General features: G+C 44.2%; 1 protein-coding gene across 1 annotated transcript in view; it reads right to left on the bottom strand.

Annotated features, from left to right (window-relative positions):
• BAZ1B (bromodomain adjacent to zinc finger domain 1B) overlaps window positions 1-17,116 on the bottom strand; it is a 2,173,382-nt gene that overhangs the window by 1,262,029 nt on the left and 894,237 nt on the right. Inside the window, exon 11 of the mRNA XM_044054836.1 lies at window positions 5,234-5,332. Coding sequence (XP_043910771.1) covers window positions 5,234-5,332 — 99 coding nt within the window. The remainder of the gene's footprint in view (window positions 1-5,233; window positions 5,333-17,116) is intronic.

Genomic DNA, 17,116 nt, shown 5'->3' with positions numbered 1-17,116 from the left:
CCAATTCTTAGAGGGCCAGTTCCTGCTAAATCTGGGTGGCTGTCCCTGTAAGAAATCCTTTACTGTCTGCATAGAGTTTGGCTTATCCTCCATTTTCAACACCTCTTCTGCCTTAACACCCAAAGAAAGCATCATGCTGTAATGGAGCATCCTATAATTTTGCTTTAACATGATTAGGCAGATTCTGTACCTTTAACCTAGCATGCCTTCTAATAACAGAACCTGTAACCGCGGCCCTGCATGAGGCCTCCAGTGAATCATAGCCACATTGCAAAGTATGTTTTCCCACTTGTTCAGCTGCATGCAATAAATCCTGCAAATCTTTTTCTCAGAATATTCAGAATTTGTCAACATTTTTTGTTTTAACAAAGACATTAAGTACTGCTGATATTTGAGCATATGAAATTGACAATTTAATGCCCTTACTGCCAAGGTAGCAGAAGTGTAAACTTTTTTCCCCCATCTGTCCAAAGCCCTAGAATCTCTATCTGAGGGGACAGGGTTTTTAGCAGAAGCAGCCTTGACCCCTTTGGGACCCTGTGAGATAGTTTCTGGGTCAGCAGCAGGGTTTTTGTAAAGAAATTTATGGGAGTCTGGAACCCTGTAGTATCTGTCCAGCTTAACAGGGGCAGGAGGTAGAGAGTCTGGAGACAGACCGGACTCTGAAAAGACATCATCTACTATGTCTAGAACGGGGAATTGCAAGAGGTCTGTGCTGAGGAAGTAAAAGAAAGTCTCTAAGTCTTTTCTTAGAATCGGAATAATCTTGGCTCTCCCAGTGGAAATGCTCCCTCATGGTATGCAGGGTTTCCCCAAATGAATAGTCCTCAGGAGGAGAAGCTGAAGGAATACAATCTTCAGCATCAGAATCCTCACAGGGGGGAACAGAATATCCCTGATCAGAAGAGCAATCAGAGGAAATGGAAACCTGATCAGAGGAATCATATTCAGTGTCTTGCCTAGGCCTCTTATCAGGAGTAATTAGGTCTTCGGCCATTTTGAGCATCTGTTTCTTAGGCATAGAAGTCCGTCCTGAAGAATGCGGTACTGGTTTCCTTGTCTTTAAAACTGTTTTAGACTTGGTCTTGGATGCTGAAGTAGGCTTTATATAAAGTTGAGTAGGTCTGAAGACACCCTCAGAAGCAGATGCCTGCTCACCGGCTCCGGACCCATCTGAGGGATTAATTTCCGAAGGGCAACTAACTTGAGTATCCAGAGGCCTAGCTGTCTCCACATGGGAGTCGGAGGCAGCCTGTGACTCTGACGTAGCGGGAGTCAGGGGCTGCGAAAGCGCCTCACTGAGCACCGGTGACTGGACTAGAAGAGGCTTTGTCGGTTTTGGACCTCGGATGCTCGTCCTTGTCTTTATCCTTGCGCTTTTTATGAATTCCGGTCGTCAGTTGTGCCAACGGCATTATATAGTTAAACCTTCTGCCAAAATAATGAAAAGCAAAATCGTACAGATGCTTAATAGTGTGTTGGTTATATCTAGCACAAAGCCGACAACTAGCAACTTCGTGGTCAGGGCCTAGGCAAGGAATACAGTAAGAATGAAAATCCTTATGAGGTATTTGCTTCCCACAAGAAATACAATTGTTAACTTTTTCTCACATCGGTCTGGAGCAAGTAAAAAGTTTCCCAAACGGGGTACTTAGCTTTATTGAAGACTTCGGATCTGAAATTAGATTTCGAAAATCTCAGGAGTCGGCCGACCGGCACTTGCGAACTGCTTTTGCTTCAGGCACCGCACAGCAAGAAAGACTGGAGAAAATGGCGTCTGCTGCATCTTTTATACCCCTGGCGCACTGACATCAGGGAAGAGGCAACAGCAACCGACGCCGGACCAGGACTTTGGAATTCAGGCCAACTGCGGGTAACCTGCCAGCAGGATAACTCAAGTGTAATGACTGCAACAGTGAAACACGATGATCATATGTGTCCTATGCAGCCCGACTGAAAAAACTCCGGCTGTACTCAGTGGCATATCGCTTACTCAGAGGTGATCTCTGCCTGACTTGCAAAGCCATGTCCAACTCAGAATTGCTGGACATGCTCCACCTAAAGAAATCCAAGTCACTGCGAGCCACGTGCTCTAGTGAGCTAAACCTCGCCACAACAATAAAAAGAACATGCTGGAGGGATAAATTTCAGTCACAGAGACTCCACATGCTTTGGAACAAAATTCCTAACTACATTAGGCAGAGCCCCTCACTAACACTCAAGAGAAGCCTTGACGAGTGGATGGGTAAAAGAAAAACTCCTGGGATCACTTCATTTGCTCTGCTTGACAGAGACTCAGTTAATCAATGAGGCAGCGAAAGCAGACACACTGACTAGGCTTATAAATGCCCTCCGGCAGATAGCCTAGTACCTACCTATGAACCTGTGTTTAGGATAGACAGGTCCAGGATAGGATACCAGGAATAGTCTTTTCTGGGTACCAGGAAAAGTCTTGATTAGAAACCTTGCCCCCATTCTTCTGGGACAGGATGAATAGCCCTGATGCTTAAAAGAGAGAGAACTTGCTTTTGAGCCTCTGCCCACTGATTTGGGAGTAGGTCTGGCCAACTGTTTGGGGTTGGGTAAGGAGTGAAGTGGCATCTGTATCCTTGGGAAACTATATTTAAAACCCATTTGTCATGGGTAATGAGTTCCCAATTTTTTGCATGCAGGGCAATCTTTCCCCCTAAAGGAATGGTCACCTGAGCAGGGCTTGGAAGGTTTTAACTTAAGTAACTGAGACAGTTTACCATAGGGGGGAGCCTTACTACTCCCTGCTTTGGAAGTGGGAGCCCCCCCCCACTGCTTACGCTTGTACCTTGGGACTGTAGCCTGGGTGTACTGCTGGTTCTGGGTTTGGACTGAGAAGGCTTGGAAGAGGCAGGAAAGGACCAATTCGAGGAGGTCCAATGCCTACTAAATCTAGGAGGCTGTACTTGTAGGAAATCTTTACCAGTTTGCATAGATTTAGCTTTTCCCTCCATCTTTGTAAGTACTTCTGCTTTGTTGCCAAACAGGCGGCCTTGGTTTAAGGGAGCATCCAGTAATTTAGCTTTAACATGATCTGGAAAAGATTGTTCCTCAAGCCAAGCATGCCTTCCAAGTACAGACACAGCGACAGCAGTCCTGCAAGATGCTTCTAAAGAGTCAAAACCACACTGCAAAGTATGTTTACCAACTTGTTCAGCAGAATGCATTAAATCCTGTAATTCTTTACTTTCAGCAAAGTCAGGAATCATCATTTTCTGTTTAAGTAGTCCCATAATATGCTGCTGATACTTTAATATATAACATATGAAACTGTCAGTTTAAGGCCCTAATGGCCACAGTAGCAGAAGTGTATACATTCTTACTCCATCTGTCCATGGCCCTGGAATCTCCATCAGAGGGGGTAGGGTTTTTGGCAGTTGTAGCCTTAATGCCTTTAGGTCCTTGGGAAATGGTGTCTGGATTCGCAGTAGGATTCTTGAAAAAGAACTTGTGAGAATCAGGTACTCTTATACCAGTCAAGTTTCCTGGGAGCTGGAGGTAAAGTGTCTGGGGCTAGGCTAGATTCCAGGAAGGCATCATCTACAATGTCCAGGACAGGAGGGAGCTAAAGGCCTGTGTTGAGGGAGGAGTAAGAATTCCCTAAGCCTCTTTTTGGAGTCAGTAATCCTGGCTTTCCCAGCGGAAATGTCCCCAAGAGTGTGCAAGGTAAAATCTTCTGGAGGGGAAGCAGAGGGAATGGAATTCTCTGCATCAGAATCCTCATAGGTAGATAACGGCAAATCCTGGTAATCAGAAAAATCAGAAATTTCAGAATCGTGATCAGAAGAATCAGAAGGAAAATCAGTTCTAGGTCTCAGAGGGAGAAGGCTGGCTTCCCCTAATTAAAGTAATAAGGTATTCAGCCATTCTTTGTTTTTTAGGCATATTGGCCTGACCATGCGGTTTGGACGTCAGTTTTCTAGGCATGGGTCGAGTTTTAGGCCTTGAAGAAGATGATGTTGGCTTGAAATACAAGTCTGTAAGCCTGAATACACCCTCAGAAGCCAGTGCCTGCACAACAGCTCTGCACCCATCCAAGGTAGAGACACTCGCATATTCCATAGTCGAAGGAGCATCTCACTGCATACCGGACTCCGAATGGGTCTCAGTAGAGGCCTGTGAATCTGAAGTAGCAGGTATCAGGGGCTGCGAAAGCGTCTGAGTACCGGCGAACTGGAGACTAGCTTAATGAAGTGTCGTTGGCAGCTTTGGACCTATGCGGTCTGTCTCTGTCTTTAGCTTTACTTTTTTTGGAATATCGGTAGTCTGATGGCTTACCGAAGCCATTTCTGGAAAGATAAACAGAGTATCAAAATAATTGGTTGCAAAAATAAACAGACGAATAGTTCGGGGGGTTGAATAAGGCACAAAAAGTACAGTTGTGTACAATTACCATAAATGTAGATGTTCGAGTGTATTCACTGTTGCAGTCATTACATTTGGGTAATCTGCTGGCAGGTTTGCTCTCAGTCGGCCTGAATTCCAAAGTCTTGGGTCCTGCGTTGGTTGCTGTCTCCTCTTTCAACTTTTCTCTGGGTGTTTTTTAGGACTGCTAAAAGTCATTCTCATAAATGTAACAAGGATGGGTGTCCCTTGGCTCATAATCAGGCCAGTGCTCTAGGAAAATTTTCTGGTAAACCATACTAGACAGCCTCTTTAAAATATGAGCACTTCTTGCAAAGTCAAAACAGGGTGGTCTTCCCTTAGGAAGAACACGGACGGCAAAAATCCTCCTGTGGAATCTACCAACCAAAAGCACACTAGTTAATCTTTTCTGGAGAAAATGTCAGCGCCATAAAAATCGCCAACTCAAAATCAATCTCGAAACTTAATACACTGCAATAGCAAGTACACATACACAGGAAAAAAATTACGTTTCTCCCTGGAAGTTGCCTGGTTGAGACTGACACACTGAGTACTAGACAAAACTGAAGATGGTGTGGGCTTACTCTCCCATTACTACCAGATGTCCTATATCTCAGGTTTGGGGAGGAGATCAGCCTACCCTTGGGGACATCCAAAGCTCAGGACGTTGGGGTAGACTTAGTTTGAGAATTCTCATGTATGATGAATACTGCAGCAATAAGTCCCAAGATAAATGTTAACAAACAATTTTTATACAAACAATGTAGTTTTGTTTACAAAATACTTTCAATTTACACCTGTGACTATAATTTGTCAGCGTACTACAAAACATCTTTACCTCTTCTGGAGACGCTCCTTCAGCTGGCTCTCACGTATACCCTGAGGGTGTAGACTATCAATCAGTTCATCCAGTTCCTTTGGCGTATCACAAAGAAACCTGCAACAAAAAGAACATGCCAAGTTACACAAAAAATCTCCCAAGAATTAGCTATTGAAAATGTATGAATCTGCCATAACTCTGGGTTCTTTCTGTGGATTACTTGGGTGAATGATTCTCAGTGAGACCCAGTGCCCATCTGCTGGACTGACTGGTGGAAGGGGAGAATACTTACACAGGCATAGTAATTACACATTATGGATAATACAAGAACCCTTGCCTAAAAGCCAACAACATACAACACAAAAAATAGATATCCATTTATACACAAGTATAACAGACACAAAAAAGTTGTAAATGGCTCAATATGAAATACCAATTGAAAAAAATCCAGCCAACCAGGCCACAGAATTTAGTGCATTTTTTCAACTGCTGGCTACCTTACCTTCAAAATACATTTTTAACAGTATGAATGGCTAGAGTACATTCTCTAGTCATTCACATTGTTAAAAATGCAAATGTACAAAGGGGCTGGATTTATCCTCTTCTGCTCCAAATTAGTAATTTCTTATCCAAATTAGTAATTTCTTAGTCTGCAAAAACTACAGGTTTGCACATCCAGTGCTGGCAGCCACTGTCTGTGCCTATCACAATCAGACCTGTTCACTCATTTTCTGATGCTCACTATACACAAACTTTACGCATACTGCTGCCCTACATTTCTTCCTTCGAGACAACAGCTCACCTCAAACCTCCCCTGAAAGTAGTCCTTGGTTTAGTGGGACTAACTCTGTCAAGAGTGTAAAATGAATAAAATTAATCACATAAAAAGCAAAAATGTAACTACTGCTCTAACTTCCAGTGACATCAGAATGAGAATAAAGCCTGTGCAGGTTTATCCTATTCTGCTAGAAATATTGGCACAGCATTCATTACTGTAACCTGCTGTTTGACTTATGAGAAGGAAATGTTTAAGGGACTGGCACTGGAGGTAATGCAGTAAGCCACACATTGTGATGTCTAGCACACCACACTAAGGGGTTATGCTTGGATACCAGACCATGCTCATTCCCAACCACAACACAAGCATGTGTCCAGCAAAATAATTCCTATGTACACCCTAAGCCATCAATTCAGTGGAGTACTAGAAGCCTGGCCACTGCAGTTCCCTCTACTTGCTCTATATATTCCCAGTGGTCTGAGAAGTTACACAGAGGGACTACAGATTCTCAGTCTACACATCCAAGTAGCTTTAAATAAAATTAGGGAGTTATGCTGTTGACATTAAGAGGGTGCCTTTTTTCCACACACCTAGGGAATTACTAAGGAATACGTACAAATGATGCTAACACTTTCAAATCCCTAGAGCTAATCTGTGGTGCCAACATGTGAAAAGTACAGTAGAATACGGTAATTTGCAGCCTTAAGTTAAGCACAGCCACACACATGTCCATGAGGACAAGTACAGTGACAGGGCTTTAAGCTACATAGTATAATTTAATGAGCTCATTCCAGAGATATTTTTGGTAAGCACTGTAGATGAGCTAGGTGGGCACCATGCTAGTGTATAGAAATCTCAAAGGCATATTGTATTCTATTACAGGTCTGAAAAGAAGGTGCAGAAAGTGACAACTTCCTTGGATCCAAAAGCTGTCCCTTTAACTGGACTAAAGTATTCCCAACTGACAGTTGACAGGTGGTCAAGAGTTCAATATACCAAACTATCGAAAGACTATTTGGAGGGATCATTTTTGAGGTAGGTGCAAAGATATATGTGCTTCGCAAAGCCAGAGATGCTGCATTTCTCTGCACTGAGCTCAAGAATGTGCTCCTGTTACCAGGAGCTTGGTAGGTTACGCCCTTTTACAGGATAAAAATGCCTTCTGGTGAGTGGATATCCCCAAGTTTACACATAGCAGTCCTCCAAGTAACACTGGCTTGGATGTCAGCAAAATACGTATCAGAAGACTAGCCCCACATTTTAACCCCATGAGATACCACTGGTGATCTGCCTTTTCAAGGTGTGTGCACTACCAATCTTGTCTATATGGGTCTTGTCAATTATCCTGTGACAAAAAAGGGTTGACATTCAATTGGGTCAGTTCCTCAATCCCAAAGTGTCAGATACAAAACACTGCCCAACTCTAGGTAAGCAGTGTGCACAGAATTGACAATAACCAATGATTCTGTGATTGCCCCTCTATTCAAATAAATGTACCAGATTCAGTAGGAAGGACCTGCCTCTCAGAAACAAAACAATAGCTTTTAATCTGCCAGTAACACAGAGTTTCATAATAATACATTCCATTTTACAAATGATAGTAAAGGCTACTCAGGTTATATTTCCCTGGGTTTGTGGTAAGGCTGCCTGAAGGCAGGAGTACTACAACAGCCACTGTCCAAGGCTATGAGCACAAACACCAAGTGTACAGGCTAAGAGTGAATAAGATGGTATCAGTGAGGCAATGTTTAAGCTATGGAGACAGCTGTGTATGCACAGTCTGGATCCATGTGGCTAGTATATTGATTTTCAGAGCATTTTAAAGACTTTGCCATGAGTATTTACAGGGGGTATATGAACCAAGTGGAATATGGGAAGGAATGGGAAGGAGACAAGTTGTCTAAATAATTTTTTTTTCGCTAACATATAACCCATGTCCTCTGAATAAGACTACATAGAGTTCTGCTGGAGATGATGCAGTGTTCTGTACTGTTCCAATAACTTCTAACAGTTAAAAAGGCTTCCAGATTATCTTTGGGTGAAGTGGAAATATTTAATATGCATTTGTCTTTGGAAATTTTAATCATACACCTGAGCTTTTAGCACACACCTGAGGGATTTTACTTTCTGAGCCATAAGATTCTTCCTTTTACAAAGTTTGTTGACACTGGGATTTCACCACAGGGGCCCCGTTCCTAAATTCGGCATTTATTTGTGGCAGATGGAGGAACAGATGCACTGATACAGGTGGGAGAAAAAAATAAAGATGTAAGAGGATGCAACTGCTATAACTGTGTACCAGAGAGCTTTTTAACATCCTTGGATAATAAGTGCTACAAGAGTGGCCCTTGAAAAAATCCTGAAGATAACAGGACTAGCAGGCATCTTAGGCAGGGTCCTTGATATATGTGTGTGGGGGAGGGGGGGGGCAACAGTCCAGTGGTCTAATATGACCAGTGATTGTGCCAACTGCTGGTGTGGAGATCCCATTAAGGAGGGCCACAGCAGCAATGAAGCCCTAGCACATCTTCCAAGAGCAAGTATACACATGCTTAAAGGGACTTCTGATTGCAGCTGCTGGAAGGCGGCATCATCCAAGAGGTGGAAAGGTACGAGTAAACCCATGGCAAAAAAGTCACTTTGCAATTTTAACTGTACAGAACTAATTTGTTAAATCAATCCACTACATATAAACATGTTCAGATTTACTGGAGAGGGGGTATCAAATAAATCCCAAGTAGTAACACTCCTCCTTAAAACAGCAATAGGCACCAGGAAAAAGGCTAGAGGAAACACTCAGACGGTAAAGTCCCCAAGTACAAAGATATCAAAGGAGTTCAGCTCACAGTCCAAGTAATGAGCAAATGCATGAAGTGATAACTAAATGTTTGTGACAAATGGTTGCAAAAAAAAACAGTTCTGAACACATGGAAGTAGTCAAGTCACCTTTTGAAAACACTTTCCAAAAGGTGGGGGTGGCCACCTACTGTAGTTAAAATACTTGGAAGAGAGCAGTCTGGTTCCTACCAGCATAAAATGAAGGAAATGAAAAGTTTCGTCATTCTAAACTCCTACAGCACGAACTGCTAATTACATAACAAAGCTGTGGGTCCTTTCTATTTTGATATCTGCTTGTATGTAAACAAGGTGGACAGACATACTTCAAGACCACTTCTAGCAACACATTTCAAAAGGAAACAAGGGCTGATCTGACCAACTGGATATTTCCAAGTCCAATGTTGGCATGAACATCCACTCAAGATACCTAAATCTCTTCTGCAACATAAAATATGTTGGCGGTACAAATAAATTTAAGACAGAATACGACTTTGGAATTGCTTTCCTCACCATATAAAGTAAAGCACCTCTTACACTATGCAAATGCAATCTGAAGGAGTGGATGAACAACTGCACCTGACTTAAAGTACAGTTTTGTACCTACCATAAATGTAGATGTCCGATAGATATGCAACTGCAGTCATAACATATGGGTTTGTCCTGCCTCAGGCAGCCCTCGGTCGGCCGAATTCCAAAGTCTGGGTCCGGTGTCGGCTGGTGTCGCCTCCTCTCCGACGTCACAACGGCTGGAGTATAAAGGCATCGGCAGACGCCATCTTCTTCAGTGTTTCTTGCCCCAGATGCCAGGTGCCCTCCTAGGAAGGCTAAATTTGGTGAATGGATAAACAATTCCAGACATGCACAACAGTAATAAACAGATACACCATAGGAGATACCCCCAGCTAATAGGAATAGGGGGAATGGACCCAAAAAGAAGGAAAAGAGGGGAAGGAGGGAGGGAAAATCCGACTGCAGTTGCATATCTATCGGACATCTACATTTATGGTAGGTACAAAACTGTACTATGTCCTTCAAGAATGCAACTGCAGTCATAACATATGGGTTGAATACCATAGCCAAGCTGGGGGTGGTGGAGCTATGAAAAGGATGGTGTAGCTAAAATGCCCTGCAGGACTGCCGAAGCAAAGCCTGCTCGGGATCTTGAGTATAAAGGCAGGTTGCAGTGTTTGGTAAATGTATGCATGGAGCTCCATGTAACAGCCTCTAGAATGTCCTTTGTAGCCACTCCTCTTAGGAAAGCTGTGGAAGTGGCTATAGCTCTGGTGGAATGTGGCCTAATATTGGCTGGCACACTTTTTCCATGGTAAGAATAGCAGAATCTGATGCAGTGTCCAATCCATTTTGAAATTGCTTGCTTGGAGATTGCTTTTCCCTGTTTTCCAGCAGCACAGGCTACAAACAGCTGGTCAGACTTTCTGGTGGCCTTAATTCTGTCCAAGTAGTAGCGTAGTTGCCTGTGTATGTCCAAGGTATGTAGCAGTCTTTCCCCTCTATTTTGAGGATTGGGGAAGAAAGTAGGAAGGTGAATAGCTTGATTTAGAGACACCCTGGAAATTACCTTTGGCATGAATGAAGGATTTGTTCTCAGAGAGACTCTGTCCTGATGAAAAATGAGGAAAGGAGGTACTGCCATGAGTGCCTGTATCTCCGAGACTCTTCTTGCTGATGTGACTGCCAATAGAAAAAACGTTTTCCATGATAGAAATTGTATCTCTGAGGTTGCTGCTGGCTCAAAGGGAGGAAGAGTTACTTTTTCCAATACAAAATTGAGGTCCCATGCAGGTATTGGTTGTTTTCTGGGAGGCTTGACATTCTTTATCCCTCTCAGGAACCGTCTTAGCAAAGGATGTGAGAACACTGGTGGATCACAATTGTATCTTGCTGAGATTGCTGAGGCATGAATCTTTATGGAAGAATATGAGAGTCCAGAATGAAACATTTCTGCCAAGTATTCCAATATCTGAGGTATACTCAGTACTGCTGTATCCTGACCCCTGTTGGCAGCCCAGATGCTGAATCTCTTCCACTTGGCTGAATAGGCTTTTCTGGTGGATGGTCTGCGTGCTTCCAATAAGATGTCCTGAACTGCCTTGGAAAGATTGGAAGCGGAAGGAGTTAAAGTAACCTCCAGGCTGTCAAATGTAACGTTTTCAGGTTTTGGTGAACAGTCCTGTAGTTGTGTTGTGTTAGGAGCAGGGGCCATAGGGGCAGAAGCCACGGTTTGGTCCGAGTTATGCTCAACAGCAATGGGTACCAGTGTTGCTTTGGCCAGTCTGGAGCTATCAAAATGCCTGTTGGTGGTTCTGCTTTGATCTTCAGGATCACCTTGGTCAACAGAGGCAGAGGAGGAAATGCATAAATTTTTAGGGAATTCCAGCTGAAGGAGGGAGCATCCATTGTCCAGGCTAGTGCATGGTGGGTCCTGGTACAGAACTTTTCCAGGTGATGATTCGTGTGAGACGCAAATAGATCTATGTTCGGTCTTCCCCATGTCTTTATTTGTGAGAAAATGTGTGGATGCAGCATCCATTCATGTGGATCCAAGAAATTTCTGCTCAGCTTGTCCGCCAGTACATTGCCCTTGCCTGGCACAAACTGGGATTGCAGGTGTATCTTCAGACTCTGTGCTTTTTCCCCAGAGAATCATTGTTAGTCTGCAGAGGGGGTATGAATGAGTCCCTCCCTACTTGTTTATATAATACATAAAGTACAGTTTTGTACCTACCATAAATGTAGATGTCCGATAGATATGCAACTGCAGTCATAACATATGGGTTGTCCTGCCTCAAGCAGCCCTCGGTCGGCCGGATTCCAAAGTCTGGGTCCGACATCGGCTGATGTTGCATTTCTCTCCGACGTCAGAGCGGCTGGAGTACATAAGCATCAGCCGACGCCATTTTCTTCAGTGTTTCTTGCCCCAGATGCCAGGTGCCCTCCAAAGAAGGCTGTAATCAAATTGGAAGACAAAAACAGGATTCCAGACAAATAAATGAGCAATAAACAGATACACCATAACAGATATCCCCAGCTAAGAGAAACAGGGATAGGAGTGGACCCTAGGCATAGAGGGGTAAGGAGGGAGGGAAAATCCGACTGTAGTTGCATATCTATCGGACATCTACATTTATGGTAGGTACAAAACTGTACTATGTCCTTCAAGAATGCAACTGCAGTCATAACACATGGGTAGAATACCATAGCTTAGCTGGGGGAGGAGGAATGGTCTAGGAAAAAGATGGTGAGGCAATCAAACCCTGCAGGACTGCCGAAGCAAAGCCTGCTCTGGATCTGGAGTATAGAGGGAGATTGTAGTGAATGGAGAATGTATGCACGGAGCTCCATGTAGCAGCTTCTAGAATGTCCTTAGTAGGCACCCCTCTTAAGAATGCTGTAGAGGTGGCTGTAGCTCTGGTGGAATGTGGTCTGACATTGGCTGGAACAGTCTTTCCATGAAAGGAATAACAGAACCTGATGCAATGTCCAATCCATTTTGAAATAGTCTGTTTTGAAATTGCTTTTCCTTGGACTGCAGGGGCGTAAGCTACAAAAAGTTGTTCAGACTTCCTACTGGTCTTGGTTCTATCCAGGTAGTATCGAAGTTGTCTGTGAATGTCCAAGGTATGTAACAGTCTTTCCCCCTTATTCTCAGGATTGGGGAAGAAAGCAGGCAGATGAATAGCTTGAATTAAAGAAACCCTAGATACCACCTTTGGCATAAAAGTAGGGTTGGTCCTTAATGAAACCCGGTCTCTGTGGAAAATTATGAACGGTGGTATTGCCATTAGGGCCTGTAGTTCCGAAACCCTTCTTGCTGAGGTAATTGCCAACAGGAAAGCTGTCTTCCATGAGAGAAATTGCAAGTCAACTGAAGCTGCTGGCTCAAATGGAGGTAGAGTCAGTTTTTCTAGGACAAAATTGAGGTCCCAGGCTGGCACTGGAGCCTTTCTTGGTGGCTTAATGTTCTTGATTCCCCTGAGGAATTGCCTTAGCAAAGGATGTGAAAAGACAGGCGGATCAGTGTTATATCTAGCTGAAATAGCTGATGCATGTATCTTTATGGAAGAATATATGAGAGTCCATTCTTTAGCATATCTGCCAAATATTCCAGGATGAGTGGGATGTTCAATAATGATGCATCATGCCCCTTGCTGGTATTCCAAATGCTGAATCTCTTCCATTTTGCTAAGTAAACCTTTCTGGTGGATGGTCTTCGAGCCTCTGTTAGTATCCGCTGAACTTCCTTGGCGAGAGATAGGTTGAGGTTATTCATGGGATCTCCCAGGCTGTTAGCTGCAGTGTCTGAAGGTTTCGATGCACTGTTTTGAAGTTGTGTTGAGTCAAAAGTAGAGGCCATTGGGGAAGGGCCCACTTCTTGGTGTGACATATGCTCCGTAGTAGTGGATACCAGTGTTGTCTTGGCCAGTCCGGAGCTATTAGGATCCCCTTGGGTCTCTCTGCTTTGATCTTTAGTAATACTGAGGTCATCAGTGGCAGAGGTGGGAATGCATAGATTTTTAGGAAGTTCCAGTTGAATGAGAGAGCATCTATTTTCCAAGCTTGTGGATGGTATGTCCTTGAGCAGAATTTTTGTAGATGGTTGAGGTGAGAGGCAAATAGGTCTACTTCTGGCCTGCCCCATGTCGAAGTGAGCTGTGTGAAGATCTTCAGATGTAACCTCCACTCGTGTGGATCTGTGAAATTCCTGCTTAGGCTGTCCGCCAGCACATTCTCTTTGCCTGGAACAAACTGGGATTGTAACTGGATGTTTAGGCTCAGTGATTTTTCCCAAAGATGCATTGTCAGTCTGCAAAGTGGGTAAGAATGGGTGCCCCCTTGCTTGTTTATATACCACATCACAGTGGTGTTGTCTGTCCATATCAGTAACTGGCCTTGCTGAAGTTGGTGTTGAAAGGCCTCGATGGCATGCATTACTGCCAGCATTTCCTTTTGGTTTATATGCAGATGTGTTTCCTTTGGAGACCATTGTCCTTGTATACACCTGCCTTCCATGTGCGCCCCCCATCCAAGGTCTGAGGCGTCTGTGGTCATGGTCTGTGTTATCTGTGGTTTTTTGAATGACATACCTGTGTTTGCCTGGCTTACCGAGGCCCACCACAGGAATTCCTTTTGTAGGCATGGAATGAGCGGTATGGTTGTCTCTAAGTTGTTGCTGTGCTGAGACCATAGGCTTTTTAGGTACCATTGAAGCTTTCTCATGTGTAGTCTTGCTAATGGAACCAGGAGAATGCAGGATGCCATGTAACCCAGGGCCTGTAGGAATCTCCTTGCAGTCATCTGGGTAAGTTTTGTCAAATCTTTGAAATAATGAGTTAACTTCTCTTGCTTGTCTTCTGTTAGGTAAGCCATTTGAGAGGCTGTGTCTAATTTGGCTCCTAAGAAGATTTGCTGGGATGGCTGAAGTCTTGACTTTTGGAAGTTGACTGTGTATCCCAGAGCTTGAAGTAATCAAATGACATAGTCCAAGTTTTTTGTCAACATCAATTTGTCGTCCGCTTGTATGAGGCAGTCGTCCAGGTACAGGTAAATTTGGATCCCCTGGAACCTGCAATGAGCAATTACTGAAGCCAGGCATTTTGTGAATACTCTGGGCGCAGTAGACAAGCCAAATGGCAATGCTGAGAATTGAAAATGCTCTGGCCCTGCAAGAAATCTGAGGTATCTTCTGCAGCTATGTCTGATAGGGACATGCAGGTATGCCTCCTTGAGGTCCAGAGCAATCAGCCAAGACCCCTTGCCCAGCATGGGAAGGAGTTGCTGTAGAGTCAGCATTTTGAACTTTGGTACTATGAGAAAAGTGTTTAATGCGGACAAATCCAGTATTGGTCTCCATTGAGATTCTTTTCTTGGAACAAGGAACAGTCTTGAGTAGAACCCCTGGCCTTGTTCTTGTTGTGGAACTCTTTCTATTGCTTTTATCCGAGTCAGCAGAGAGATTTGCTTGATAGCCTCTGCCCTCTGGTTTTGTGGTAGGTTTGGCATGCCTTGTTTTCTTGGTAAGGTATGAAAATGGAACCTGTAACCTCGGTCTATAATGTCCAAAATCCATTTGTCCTTTGTCAATCTGTGCCAATTGTCTGCAAACAGAGATAATTTCCCGCCCAAGGGAGCTTCTATTTGTTCCCTGGTAGGCGGAAGTAGAGGAAAGTCATTGAGACTGTGGCTGTGGGGCAGGTGAAACCCCTGTGTCACTTCTTTGGTTTGCTGGCTGCCATTGTCGTCCCCTGTAAGGACCTCTATATTGTCCTCTTCCTCGGCCACGTCTGTTTTTACCCCTTTGAAATTTTTCAGGATTAGGAAAGGACCAGTTTTTTGAAGGCCAATTCCTACTAAATCTGGGGGGTTGAACCTGGAGGAAATCTTTCACCGTCTGAACTGATTTTGCTTTTTCCTCGATGGACTTTAACACATCCTTAGCATTAGCACCAAAAAGCTTGTTCTTTTCCAATGGTGCATCCAGAAGTTTTGCCTTTACATGTGAGAACTGCCCTCACTAAGGCAAAAAACACAGCATCCATGGGACCGGATGGTGTCCCCGGCTGTGTGCTTCATGAACTCAATGAGGAATTAAACCCACAGTTAGGACAGCTGTTTAATCTTAGCCTCACCTCAGGATACGTACCCAAGGAGTGGCGCACGGCGACTGTGGTCCCACTTCATAAGGGCGGTGCCTCCACAGACCCTGGAAATTACCGCCCCATTAGCTTGACAAGCCTTATCTGCAAAGCCATGGAGAGGATCATAATGGAACTCATAAATAAAGACATAGGAACTTGCAGACTTTGGATCCAACTCAGTTTGGCTTTGTCAAAGGCAGATCCTGCCTCTTAAACTTGGTTGACTTTTTTCGAGACAGTCACCAAGGCCATTGATGAGGAAAGGCAGTCCATACAGCCTACCTCGACCTGGCAAAGGCCTTCACACAATACCCCACTCAGGTATCATCGAAAAACTCATCAGCTTGAATGTAAACCCATACATCACAAGATGGGTTGCAAACTGGCTAAGTGACAGAACCCACAGGGTCAGAGTTGCTGGAGCCATGTCAGACTCAAAGCCTGTCACAAGTGGTGTCCCACAGGGCTCAGTCCTGGGTCCACTCTTGTTCGGCATCTACTTTTCTGAAGTACAAGCAAACACAGGAGGGTTATGGCTGACAAAGTTTGCAGATGACTGCAAACTGGGCCATAGTCGAAAACACATCTGACACAGATATCCTCCAGAAGGGCCTCACAGAAATGGATAACTGGTGCCAGAGCCATGGCCTGAAGTTAAACGCCAAAAATGCATAGTCATACCCTTTGGGAAAAACAAGGCTACCCCTAGCTACCATATAGGTGGCAATCCACTGAGCACAGAAAAGTCATCAGAGATCTGGGGACCCAGGTTGACAGTAGCCTTCGCTTGACACTCATGTTGCTAAAGTAGTTAGGAAAACCTTCTATATCACCCACCTGATCATGAAGGGATTCACATCTAGATCAAGGGAGGTCATCGTCCCCTGTACTCATCACTTATTAGACCTATGATTGAGTACAATGCCCGCTCGAATGTATCTGACCAGACACCTGCTGCAGCTTGAAAGGCCCCAAAAGTTCCTCACCAAAAGGATAAAGGGTCTCAAAATATGTCTTATGCTGCCCGACTGAAAGAACTCCAGCTCTATTCAGTCTCATACCGCTTGCTCAGAGGTGACCTGTGCCTGACATACAAGGCCATGTCAAACCCAGATTTGATGAATATGCTTCACCTCAAAAAATCTAGATCCCTCAGAACCACAAGGGCGGGAGACTTAAACCTTGACACGGTTATAAATAGAACGTGCTGGAGGGACAGATTCATCACCCAGAGACTCCCTATGCTGTGGAACAGAATCCCGGTACATGTGAGGCAGAGCACCTCTCTGGTCTTGTTCAAGAGGAATCTTGACCAATGGATGGGAGATTGCAGATATACCCCAGGGATTACTTCAGCGTCACTGCTTGACAGAGGCACAGCAAAATGATAGGCATAGTTTTTATTCAAACTAAAGGGGTGGCGAAAGCCACATAACTATGGGCTAGGCTTGTGAATGCCCTTGGGCAGATAGCCTGGTATGAACCTATGATCTGGTAGAGGTTGATCTTTTAACCATGCATGTCTACGAATGACTGCCCCTGTCATAGCTGCCCTACATGAAGCTTCCAGTGCATCATATCCACACTGCAGGAAGTGACTGCTTACTTGCTGAGAGTTATGTACAGCTT

Source organism: Protopterus annectens, chromosome 13.part0, assembly GCF_019279795.1.
Source record: "Protopterus annectens isolate FY-2018-M chromosome 13.part0, PAN1.0, whole genome shotgun sequence".
In the NCBI taxonomy this organism is placed as follows: Eukaryota; Metazoa; Chordata; order Ceratodontiformes; family Protopteridae; genus Protopterus; species Protopterus annectens.
This window is presented reverse-complemented; position numbering and strand designations above follow the sequence as displayed.